This window comes from Protopterus annectens, chromosome 4.part0 (assembly GCF_019279795.1).
Source record: "Protopterus annectens isolate FY-2018-M chromosome 4.part0, PAN1.0, whole genome shotgun sequence".
In the NCBI taxonomy this organism is placed as follows: domain Eukaryota; kingdom Metazoa; phylum Chordata; order Ceratodontiformes; family Protopteridae; genus Protopterus; species Protopterus annectens.
Genome location: NC_056733.1, coordinates 1,311,638,446 through 1,311,650,811, shown reverse-complemented (window position 1 = coordinate 1,311,650,811; position 12,366 = coordinate 1,311,638,446). Strand labels below are relative to the sequence as shown.

The 12,366-nt window shown below is 36.7% G+C and overlaps 1 protein-coding gene across 2 annotated transcripts in view; it reads left to right on the top strand.

Moving 5' to 3' along the window:
* SLC22A5 (solute carrier family 22 member 5) overlaps positions 1-12,366 on the top strand; it is a 703,827-nt gene that overhangs the window by 131,548 nt on the left and 559,913 nt on the right. For both annotated transcript variants that reach the window (XM_044069191.1, XM_044069190.1), the window contains one exon: positions 7,924-8,078. In XM_044069191.1, the coding sequence (XP_043925126.1) occupies positions 7,924-8,078 (155 nt within the window). The remainder of the gene's footprint in view (positions 1-7,923; positions 8,079-12,366) is intronic.

Genomic DNA, 12,366 nt, shown 5'->3' with positions numbered 1-12,366 from the left:
ATGTCTCAGATCTCCAAACAGAAAGTGAAGACCTCTAGCTAACCACATTTGCATAGTGCAAACTCAAGATTGCTGTTATTTCCAAAACCAAACTCTCCAGCATGAACTCCTCATAGTAAGCTCTTGGTGTACAGAACATGTGCTCAAAGTAAATGCTAAAACATGAGTATCATCACCATTGGTAGGCAGTCCGAGTCCACATCTTACTATATAGACAATGTACGACTACAAAATGTAAATGTATTCAGGGACCTAGGGACTTGGGTTGGAAAAAAAAAACTATATTTTTACCATTAGGTGACAGTGGTTCTCAATCAATTTATTTAGCACAGATATTTGCCAAAGGAACATCCTGAAGGTCTGTTTATACTCAGCATTGATCAGACCAATTTTCAAGTATGTTGCCCCTTTGGGATGTATCTCTTTAAGCATATCAACCAATTAGAGAAATCCCAAACATTCCTAACCTGAACAATCACAGGCCTAAAGTCTCAGAGCTGTCAGAAGAGTCTGGAAGCTGTATCCCTTTATTCAATGTCTTACATAGTTTTAAGGGAAGATCTCTTTCTCTTTTACTGTGCCATTGAAGACACAGCTGTCCCAGAATTTCTGTATTTTTACAAGTCCAATATTTCCATCAGTGCTAGAACCGTGGACCTAAGTCTTCATCTATAGATAAATACAACACAAAACGCAAACCTCTGGAGTAAAGTTCCCTTGCACGTTAACCAGTGCAACTCACATCTTCCTCTAAGTATGACCTAGATGACTGAATTCGGTATCAACAAATTTACCCTGGGATTGACTGGTATGGCCCTCCTGGAGAAAGGAGGTGCAGCCTGAGGGAGGTACTGGCTAGGCTAAAATGATCCTAATACTCAATAGCCCTGGAATATCTATGCATCTATAGTCAACAGGAAACTTTATTTCATTTCTGTCACCTGACCTAATGATCTCTTAATCTCAGTCTTGTCTTTCTTTCATTACCCTTGAGTAAAGATGGTGTTGTATTCTGACCTTTTAAAGTAGGAGCAGTGTCAAAAGTACTTGGCCGTTGCTGCTTCATCAAACATCAGTTCAGTCCTTGAATAGCTTTACCCACTGACCCAGTATTTATCTCACCCATCAGTTGCCATCACTTGTGAGCTAGATTTCCAGGTATTTTTAATCCTGTTTTCAGGCAACTGTCCTGCTTTCTTCCTCTCACCCATTATCAAAATAAAGACAACAATCCTTTATCTTCTGGGAGAGTTATAGGGCATAAGATATGGATATAGATATGCTAATACTTATTCCAGTTGCTTTATACTTGGCCATGAAAGAGCTAACTAAACTTCACAGGTCAAAGCAAGGTGAGGAAAAACAGCAATATCATCTCGAAGAATAAATATGCCACCTCTCTAGGTCAGCAAACTGGACATACCTTCATCCCTGACTGCTCACAATATCTTCTCTATAAAACTTGAAGACAAATGGTGTCAATGACAAGATGAGTCCTTGGACCCAGCAGTCATCTTGACTAAGTTTGACTTAATACAAGAATATGGACACAGTTCCCATTTATGCTCCTTTGAAGAACTGGACAAACATGCAGCAGTAACTGCAGTGTCCAGTCTCTGCACATAACATTTTAAGGCAGTCATTCATAAGACCTTTCTAAAGTCAGAAGACTACTGCATACTTAATGTAGAATAACATGTGTGTTGTACCTTTAAGAAACATTTCTAAGACCTGAACATGCATATAAATAACAAGCACGTGCTAGCTTCAGTGCCATTTTGTGGGTACAGCCAGAGTGTGGACATCTGTGTATGAGAAAACTAGCTTGTATACAAGTTAGTTATTTAGCTTAATTTCTAATGTGTAATTTCTAATGCGTTTATACATAATAAAGCTGTTTGAACAGAACCTGCAATGTGTTAAAGTCATAAATAAATAGCATTAAGAATTTACCTTATATGCCTTCAGTCAGGAACAGCAATTCAGGATGTGCAAACAGAAATTTTTATTTACAGCGCTGGGAGAGAATCTTCATAGCAGTTGGTAAGTCAGTCTCTCTGAAGAGAGAAAAACTACATCTTTTATACACTTTTTTCTTATCAAACCATTCATGCAAACCTTTATGTACATAGTGACCCTGACAAATAAATGACTTTGCAAATGCTCTCATTTCTCGTGATTTTCACCTCGGACTTCACATGAACATTTTCCTATACATGACCCACCTGTTTCAAGGGGTCTTGTTTTTTGACCTTGGATGTTTCAAACCTTCTCTAGTAACAATGTACTTATAGCCTGGAGGAGTCAGGCTAACAGATTTCTTTTACAGTAGCTAACATGCCTCGACTTTATACAACACTTAATTTTTCCTTGTTACATATTAAAAGAATGCAGTTGAGACACAACAGTAACTCTAGCTTATGAAGCTGTATTTTTACAGCCCTGCATATAAATTATATTTGCTTTTTAACAATTATATTATAGCATCATTAATGAAACTGAAATTAATATACATTTTAATAAGCTGATTTTGTCCCATAAGAAATGTTCATCTACCTCATCCTAACTAGACGAGCGATGTGATGTCAGTACTGGGATTCCAGAGACTGTTACTCAGAGCCACAAGGTGCAGAGTTAACTGGCAGGCAAACTAAGTGAAACAAGAGCACAAAAAGGCCAGAAGCAAACTAAAGGTAAGGAAAACTTGCACAAATTATTTATTTATTAAAAAAGATAATATGGAGCATTAAATTGGCACAAAACACAGTACTAAACAAACAAATAGCACAGAAACATTTATTGAGCAAACAAGAAGCATAAAAAGCGTATTAAAAGGACACCATGTTTGAAGGTAAGATATTTGATAAAACGAGCACCAGAAAAGCACATGAGAGGTTTAGAATTAAACTCACAATTGCTAAATGAGCATGTTTAGAGTAAAACAAGCATGTTTAGAGTTAAAATGAGCATGAGGAAATGTAATGGGTACGAAAAGAGATTAAATGAACAAAACGAATATAACAAAGGGCAAAAAGGACACATTAAGTATAAATCAAGCAATGTGGCTGCATGTTTTTTGGCGAATTACTGTGTTTTGGCATAAACTACTACTTCACATTAATTGGAGCTCTGATTTGGTATAACTAGAATTATTCAAAGTATCTTAAAGTGTGTAAAAGTGCTTACAGTGTGTGTTTATCACTGTGAATTTATTCTGAAGAGTTTGCCACTATTTTCGTAAAGTGCAGTCAAGCACAGCCACTTCGAAAAGTTTTTTGTGCTGGTTGTGTCTATTCTCAGAGTTCCACCATTACATTGTTTCTTGCACTGTACAGAGTTGTTTAGCAAAGTGCAGCCATTTTGGGGAAATTTCAATGTGTTGTGTACTGGTTATTTGCAAAGTGCATTTACTTCAAAATGTTTCTTGCTCTCAGCTTCTTCCACCTAGTTTATTCACACAGTGCAGTTATTTGAAATGTTTCTTATAATAAGTAGTGACTTTTACGGTAAGGTGATTTCAAGAGTTATTACAGTGTCCAGGAAACTTATTTTGCAAAGTTCATTTATACAGAGGATTGTTGTGCTGTTAAGCATAGCTACAAGGGGTCTATATTAGAACACTGAAGACACTAACATCGAATGGCCTATAGGCCGAAAATGCCTGACTTCGAAGTGCATTTCTGGGGTGGGGGGTTGTGCCTCCCAGACCCACCGCTAATTATATATACCAACTCCAAGATCGCACTACAGTGAGGAAAGGGCAAGTATTCTGATCTTCACTGTATTACAATCTCACAAAAAGCACATAATTGAACGGCATTTCCGACATTAAGACCGTTCAATGTTTAGCCTCTTCGATTTGGTGATGGGAACCCATTACAAGTACTGGCATAAATCTTTGGCATATGTACATGTGTGTATGTTCGTGCAAAGCCACTACCACTTGTATTTGATCAGAATATCACAGAGAATTGAGGATTATTTATTTATTTATTTATTTTATTTCCAGTTTGATAACCGGGGTGGTCCACTGGGCTCAAAGAGCCCGTTTTCAGTGGAAGCCTGGGGAGAAAAGCTCAGAAATTACAAAAATAAAAATTTAAAATAAAACATAACATTATATAATATTTTAAACAAATGTAAAAAGATAGTGAGATATAGCAAAATACAGTGCATTAAAAAAAGATAGACTTGAGGATAGTTCATGATATACATACAATATTTTAAACAAATGTAAAATGATACAGTGAGATGTAGCAAAAATACAGTGCATTAAGAAAAAGATAGAAAACTTGAGGATAGTTCATGATATACATACATAGTCAGTAGGATAGCCATTGGAAAGTGAAAAGAGTAGTAGAAATGTGTAGAAAGGAGAGAGAGGCAGTTGAGTAATAGAGAAAGAGACAATTTGGAAAATGATTTGAGTGTAATAAGAGATGGGGAGATATACAGAGGAGAAAGAGGCTAATGTTTAGTAGAAATATGTTGGACACATTTTTTAGATAGTGTCATTTGTTAGTCAATTTTATATAGATTTAGAAGGAAGGAAGTATATAGGGAGCAAGAGTAGAGAAGAAAGCTATGTATAGTATTTACATTATGTACATTAAATGTTTAGAACTTATGTTAGAATTGGCGAGGGGAAGCTGTTGGGAAAGAACGGCACGGTGTAGAAGTACTTAATGAAGTACATGTAGGAGTGATTTTCGCAGGATTAGGGGGGTAGAGAGCAATATTAGAGCAAGAGTACAATATATTCATACAAGCATCTTATTCTCATAAAGATGCATGCACCAGGGCATTCATTTTGCTAAACCTAGCAGGGCCAGAGGCCATTGAAAGAGAGTGTTCATTTGTATATGCACCAGCAGTGTATGAAGTTGAAGGGGAAAATCATTGTATTATTATATAGGCTGAATCAAGGGAAGACCCCCGAGAGTTTGAAGTGCAAATTCAGAAAGATATTTAACTGTAACTCCCAGACCAATGTTACATTAAAGAGGCATTTCTTTTAGACAAGAGATCAAAAGCAAGGAGAAAATTTGCAGCTTGTATTATTGACCTTATAAACAAAGCTAAAACATGTAAGTTTGGTGATTTAAAAGATGAGTTAATAAAGGACAGGCCCATGTGTGGTATTAATAGTGATGCTGTGAGAAAGATTTTGCTTCATGACAGTGATTTAATGCTGAGCAAAGCTATTGAGATTTGTCAAATCCATGAAGTTACAGAAAGGCACACAGATATGCTTGCAAGTGATTTAAGCAGGCTCCAGAGCAAAAGTCGACAGCATGCAACATGTGGCTGGCAGAAACAGGCCTAAGCACATGGCAGCTTTAGCCCCTGTGGGTGTGGCAAGGAAAACCCACAATCTTCCATCAAGTTCTAACACTAGTTCAGTTAAAGTAGCATGCTTAGTACAGTACAAGGGTGAATCAGCAAAACCCAAGTCAAGCTTTATTGTTAGCTGTCACAGTTCTGGTACCAACCATGAGTCTAAAGGAAAAGTGCCCAGCATCTGGTCAGCAGTGCTATAAATGTAAGAAATGGAACCACTTTCAAAAATGTTGTAAATTAAGTAAGCCTCATAGTGTTATAAAGAAGGCTCATTCGCAAAAGCAAACTGCAAGTCTGCTTTCTATGTAGATGGTGTGTCAGTAGTTGGTAAAAGAATTAATGCAGTAGATTTGTTGGCAAAGAATGAAGTATTTTGTACTGTCCAGATCAATGATAAACCCACTGAGCTCAAAGTAGACACTGGTTCAATATGTAATGTTATGTTTGCAGATACTTTTCTTAAAATGAGAGCTGGTGAACAGCTAAATGTGACCAGTTGTGTGAAACTTGTTACTTATGGAGATGAAGAAATTCAAACTGAAGGCTCAGTAGTGCTTTCATTTTAGGTGGCCAAGAACTGTTATAGCTTATTATTTTATGTAGTTCAAAGACATCTGCAGTCATTATTGGGTCTCAGACACAGTTTGATAATGGGTATGCTTTATTTTACCAAAGAAGTTAATCAGATAAGCACATATCCCAGTTCCAGCTTCAGTAACACTATTTTTTCAGACAATGCTGATGTTTTTGATGACAAGTTGGGCAAACCTCCAGTTGTGTATTCTATGAAGTTAGACCCCAAAGATCAGTCCAGTGGTAAGACCAACAAGAAAAATACTGATAGCTATGCAACATAAAGCCAAAGCCCAGAGGGACGAAATGGTGCAGCAAGGTGTAATTTGTCCAGTTACAGAACTTACCGAATGAGTGTTGTCCATGGTAGCAGCTCAAAAAAAGGCTCAGATGAAATCAGAATATGCACTGACCTAAGAGATTTGAATAAAGCATTAAAAAGACCTCATCATCCTATGCGTATAGTAGAGGAAGTTGCAACTGTAATGCTGAATACCACAGTTTTTTCTGTCTTAGATGCAAAAAGTTCATTTTGGCAAGTGATGCTTTTTCGCAAAATCTTCATTACTGATTACATCCATTACTCCATTTGGAAGATACAGATTTCTCAGGTTGCCATTTGGAATAAATTCTGCAAGTGAAGTCTTTAAGCATGCAGTGGAGCAAATTTTTTTCAGGTTATCCCTGCGCCATAATAGTAGATGATTTGTTAGTTGGAGGAAAGGGTGAAGCAGAGCATGACAGAATACTTAAGAGAGTTCTAGACAGAGCACATGAAGTGAACTTGAAGCTCAACCCTCTAAAGTGAAAATTCAGACTACCAGAAGTTGCATATGTAGGTAATTTATTTACTAGCAGACCCGTCCAAGCAAGCAGCCATTCCCAGCTGTTTAATCCACACAGAGACCCAATCAGTAGTGCAGTCATCTGGACATGCTGGTTTTTGCCAGCTTGATTTGTGCCACATCCAAAATTGTGTCCTTTTAGTAGTTTCCTGCATCAGTTGCCTGAACTCCAGTTTGGCCCCTGGATTTAATCAGGTTCTTCTCTCTGTCTGTCTCTGTCTGCAATGAATTTTAAATAGTTTAGTCTGTTCCTAGGAGGTTTGGATCTGACATGGCTATACCCCTCTTTCTTTTAGCCACTTATTTATTCTTTTTAGTTTATCATCCTCCTCCTACCTTAATTCATCACTGGGATGATGCATTGTAGCATTCCACCAGTTCTTGCCATTTTCTACTTTAACCACTGGGGTGCTAGCCACCAGGGTGCTTACCTTGTATTCTAAACTGACTGTTCCCTTACCGTTTTCACGGGGTGGTGTTCCCTCCATTCTCTGACTTTCCATTTGAGAACATCAATCTCTCCCTTCACTGTCATTCCTGAACAAACCATATCCTGACACCTACATGTCCAACTCCCTCTTTTAGCTGAGGTGTCTCTATTTTCTCGCTTGCAGTTCATAGGATTTGTGGATATCGGACATGGCTTACTGATGTCTCATGCATCTTGGCTACTAGAGCTTGATTAGTTTTTTTTTAAATGTTCCGTAACAGGAAAGGAAACATCAGGTTATTGCTTATCCAGTGGGATTCGTTAAGCACTTCTAGTCTTTTTTCCTTTGTGTTGCCTTCAGTAGTTGTACATGCACATCTCAGCAAGATATAGACTCCCTCACATGTCAGTTGTAGACTTGAATTGTAAGAATGATAGATATGGACATCTTTGACATCTAGTCTTAATTGATGTGTTGGATTAGAGTTGTAATGTTGGCTCACTGCAGTGTGTATCTTAAAGATTTATTTAAAAAAATATATACTTTGACCATTCTTGTCTGTGTCCGATATGAGAACTGTAAAGTAACTGCATTGTTAGTGGTCAGTCACTCTGTATTGTTTCAGAATATACTAACAATAATATACTAACAATATAAAGTATTGAATAGTTCTAAAGGCTGTGTCATTCTGCATTTTAATGCACTTACAGATTTTTTTTCCTTTTTCTTTATAGGTTTGGCAGAAAGATTGTTCTTTTTGGCACCATGGCTGTACAGACAGGTTTCAGCTTGATTCAGATCTTCTCTCCAACATGGGAAATATTCTGTTTGCTGTTTTTCTTGGTTGGCCTAGGACAGATTTCCAATTATGTTGCTGCATTTGTGCTTGGTATGTAACTTGTAATAGTGAATGCTTAATCAAAATGATTTATATAAAATGGCTTTTTATTGCTGCCAGTTCATAGGTTTCAATCAATATGGAAGTTAAACTGAGTTCAAAGGTATACTCTTACAAGATTAGTTCACTATCATAATTGATTGAAGCAGCAAAGATGATTTACTGCTTTATATGTTCTTAGAAGGAAAGAACACGATAGGTGATAAGATGTGTTACAGAACAGTAATATGAAGATAACTGTATCACGTCATTTACTCCATCTAACAAAGGTAAATTGTTTGGACTTTTGGTCTCATATGTCAATGTTTCCGGTTCAGTGTGTGTAATGGAGCAGAAAAGGTGCTGTGTGTCCTCAAAGGTAGTTATTTGCATTTTAAAGCTTAACCCAGGAAGGGTTGCCAAGCCTTTACTCTAACTTGTATGGTTGGGCAACCTGTTTAGCTATTACAAAATGATCTGTGTTCTTAATCCTTTCCACTGACATCTCTACATCTTCCTTTACATTCTCATGTTATAAAAAGGACATTGCAGCAAAGTATTTCAGGTCACGGCACAATGAAAATGTATTTGGTACATTTGTTTACTGTTATTCCCTTTCAGTAATTCTGTTTACTTTCACAAAACTCAGAAAATGTATTTTCCTGAAATATTAAAATGTACTGTCAAAAACGTTTTGGCCTTCATCCTTTGTGCTCCTTTAACTCGTTATACCAACTCCAAGGTTGCAATACCTAGGGACATCATCTATGGCAATTTCAAAAAAAATGTAGTTTCATTCTTTTAGTTTAAGAATTTTATTATTTAACCTTTTATGTTTCAGTTGTATGTAGTGTTCCATGCTTTATGTATGCATGCATTCGTATATTGATGATCTGTTTAATGGTAAGTTTCCTCTACCCTTATTTTCCCACCCCCACCTCCATATACTTCAGCACATCTGAGGGCTGCTTCCCTCTGTGGACCGCATATCCCCTCTGGGAGCATTTCCAATGTATGCCCTCCCCCTGAATAGGCATATCCATCCCTCCCTGCCAGTGCCTCAGATGCCTGAGCTACTAAACGAGCCCAGGTCACCTGGGCCATAGTTGGGGCTTTATCCCTCTACAGCATGGCACTGGTTACATTCTTACTATAGTTTTGATGGACCGGTCACTGCCCACAACTTTATATTCTGTCTGTGTGAGTTAACCGGGATTAGTAAAAAGACGTAATTCACACTTTTCTTGATGGTCAATTCTCGAAGAAATCTTTGTCAAGGGAAGGGATCAGTTAAACCATAATTCTACATAAAGTGATGGGCACTCTTATGTTTTACCTAGGGAAGAGTTGCTGTTACCCATGCCAGTGCTAAATACTAACAACAGTGGAGTACTGGAGGCCATTCAAAATGCCTTATTAGGTAGTTGCACTGTCAGGTGTTTCAGTAACTGCTGCACCAAAGCTAATGTACCCAATACTTAAGCAATATAGTGCAATGGATGCTGTGATAGAACTTCAACTTTTAATACCTTAATGTAACCACCTTGTGCCAAAGCTGTATTACTTTGGATAAAATGTCAGAATTCCATGGTATTCCAAGATATTCCATGAACATTTTCTTAGCAGCTCATAACTACCACAGATCAGATTAATTCAGTAAAAATAAACAGTAGAACTGCTTGCAGAAACATCCAATAATCTAGTGAAATATCCAATAATCTAGTGACTTGCATCACTACATAATGAATGGCAGAAACAAACCAAATAATTTCAACATGTCAGTCGAATCAGGCCATTTTGGAGAAAGAAAAGCCTAAAGTGATGTTGATGTATTAGAAATGGCAAAATGATGGTACAATGGAAAAAATGAAGGTATGACGAAAACCATTAACTTTTTAGATTTCTGAAGTTTCCCTTTGCTTAATTACAATACATTTTAATTTGAGATGCAGCAGTACTAGTTAACCAGTCGTTATATTGTTAACCTGCTGCAGAGGAATGTACGGTAACCCTTTCTGAATCCAAGTGAGCGTTGTGTCAGAATTTAAAAACATTTGCATCTGACATATCAAGTTTTGCTGGATATCAGATTATTTTATCAGAAAACTGGAAAAGAATGAATTCCAGTGCTAACTCCAGTTGCTAGTTGACAGAAGTCCTGGTTTGAACGAGTCCTTAAGTCTCGTACATTTTTCAAATTAAAATCTTTGAAATGTTAATCTGGATTACTTTATTTTTTGTTATACCTTTTGTAATGTTCTTCCAGTTTTCTGGATTTTTACCTTTTTATATAAATGCTGTGTATTTACAGCCACTAACTAGCAGCAGTAAGGAAGAAATGCTACATTACTGGGATATTTAATTATTTTGTGCTCGTTTTAATTGGAGAAATGAGGCACACGATTGAGTTACTATTTAAGTACTGGATTTCATGTTTTTTTTCCATCTTTATTGAATTATCACTTGTGACATAGGCAAATTTACGTTTATACAAAAGTAATCAAACTGTATTAACACATTAACAAATGTTGTACTTATGTTATTATATATCATATAATCTAAGCAATATTATATAAATTATTGAATTCCTGCCCCTTTTTTTTAAACAAGAAACATATTTATTAAACCATCACTTTCGACATAAGCAGTCATACATTTATATAAATGAAAACAAACCACACCAACACAATACTAGTTGCAAGCATTTTACATCACAAACCTTATTGACACACTCCCAGTTGCATTATACATCACTTATAATCTACCCAATCATTTTCAGTCAAACATTACAGAACTCATTTAAGTCCTGCCTTCTTTTAAACCTCATTCCTCTCCTGTATGTGTATGTGTTGTTTCCACAGTTTCCATGTTTTCCAAAGTAGTTTGCTCCTACCCTTTTCTAAAGATTTCAGTTTGTTGTTTTATCTGTGTTACTATATTCACTACTTCTAATATAGCTGGTTTAGGTTTTGATTTCCATTTTCTAGTAATTGTTTTTTTGGAAGCCACCATAATTAGACACAGCAAGGCCTTATCATGACTTGTTAATTACAATTCTGTATCATACCTCAGAAAAATCATCTCCCTTGTCACACCAATCCGCCCACCCAGCATCTCCGACATTGCATCCTGCAGGGAATGCTTAAAGTCTGCCAACTCACTGCACTCCTAGAAAAAAATGTTCCTAAGTAGCTCTTTCTTCCCCTTCACATCTCCAACATTTGCTGTCTACCTGAGGAAAAATTCTCTGGAGTCTACTTTGGGTATAAAATATCTTTGTAAACATTTCCAAGCAAAAATCCTAAATCTTCTAGATTTTGTTGCATATTTGGGAGACATACATACATCCTCTCATTGTTTCTTTGTGAATTGCTTATCCAGTCTCTCTTCCCAATCCTTTCTAATCTCCTCTGTTTGATTATTATAGTTATCATGCAATATTTTATATGCTCTACTAATTATTCCTTTTTTTAATGGCAGCTTCTGTTCTAGATTCTACTAAAAACTCTACCAGTGCTGGGTTACATTCTCATCAATTTTACCTAAAGAAGTCTGTATTATTATGGAAAAAACTGCTTTCTTTATTCATAGCACAGTGGTTTTATTTTTTATTATTGCTTTACTGATTTTTATTATTTCCTTCTGTTGGATTCCTCCTATATGGTTTTCCATTTTCCTATGAACCATAGGCTGTTGTTTCATCTGTTTGTGGGGTATGATTTTCATTTATTGTTTTAGATAATATACTGACCCATCTTAAGTTCCAACAGTTATTAGCTTCATGTAATCTATCGCACACCAACTCATGAAGCTGAAAAGTGAAGTGAAATCCTGATTACCCTTTGCTTTCAATATCCATCTTGATGGGGGAAAAACTGGGCTGACAATGTACAGACACAGGAAAGAAAGTGTTTAATATCTGACATCAGTGACCCTTCTCCTTGGACCTTGTGGTTGTGTTCATTAATCATAGTTTAGCAATTTTTCTTGCAATACCATGCTCAGGTTATGCCTGCTGCGACACCAATCACTGAGTATGTAAGAGTACCTAGCTCGTGGTGATCACCAGTCCTTTTCTGGTACTTCCATAGTTTGGACCTCAGTCCCAGTACGTTTGTAAATAATAATTTGGTACCTAGATTTAAGTCGGATAAATGCTTCTTTGGCTGCCAAATTAGTAGTGATGATGTACCCCTTCATTGTTACACTGTCTTGGCTAAGAGTGTGAAGTTAAATTCTGCAGCAGCTGTCAGCATTTCTACCCTTCCATTTGGAGATATTGAAGATATACAAAGAAGGG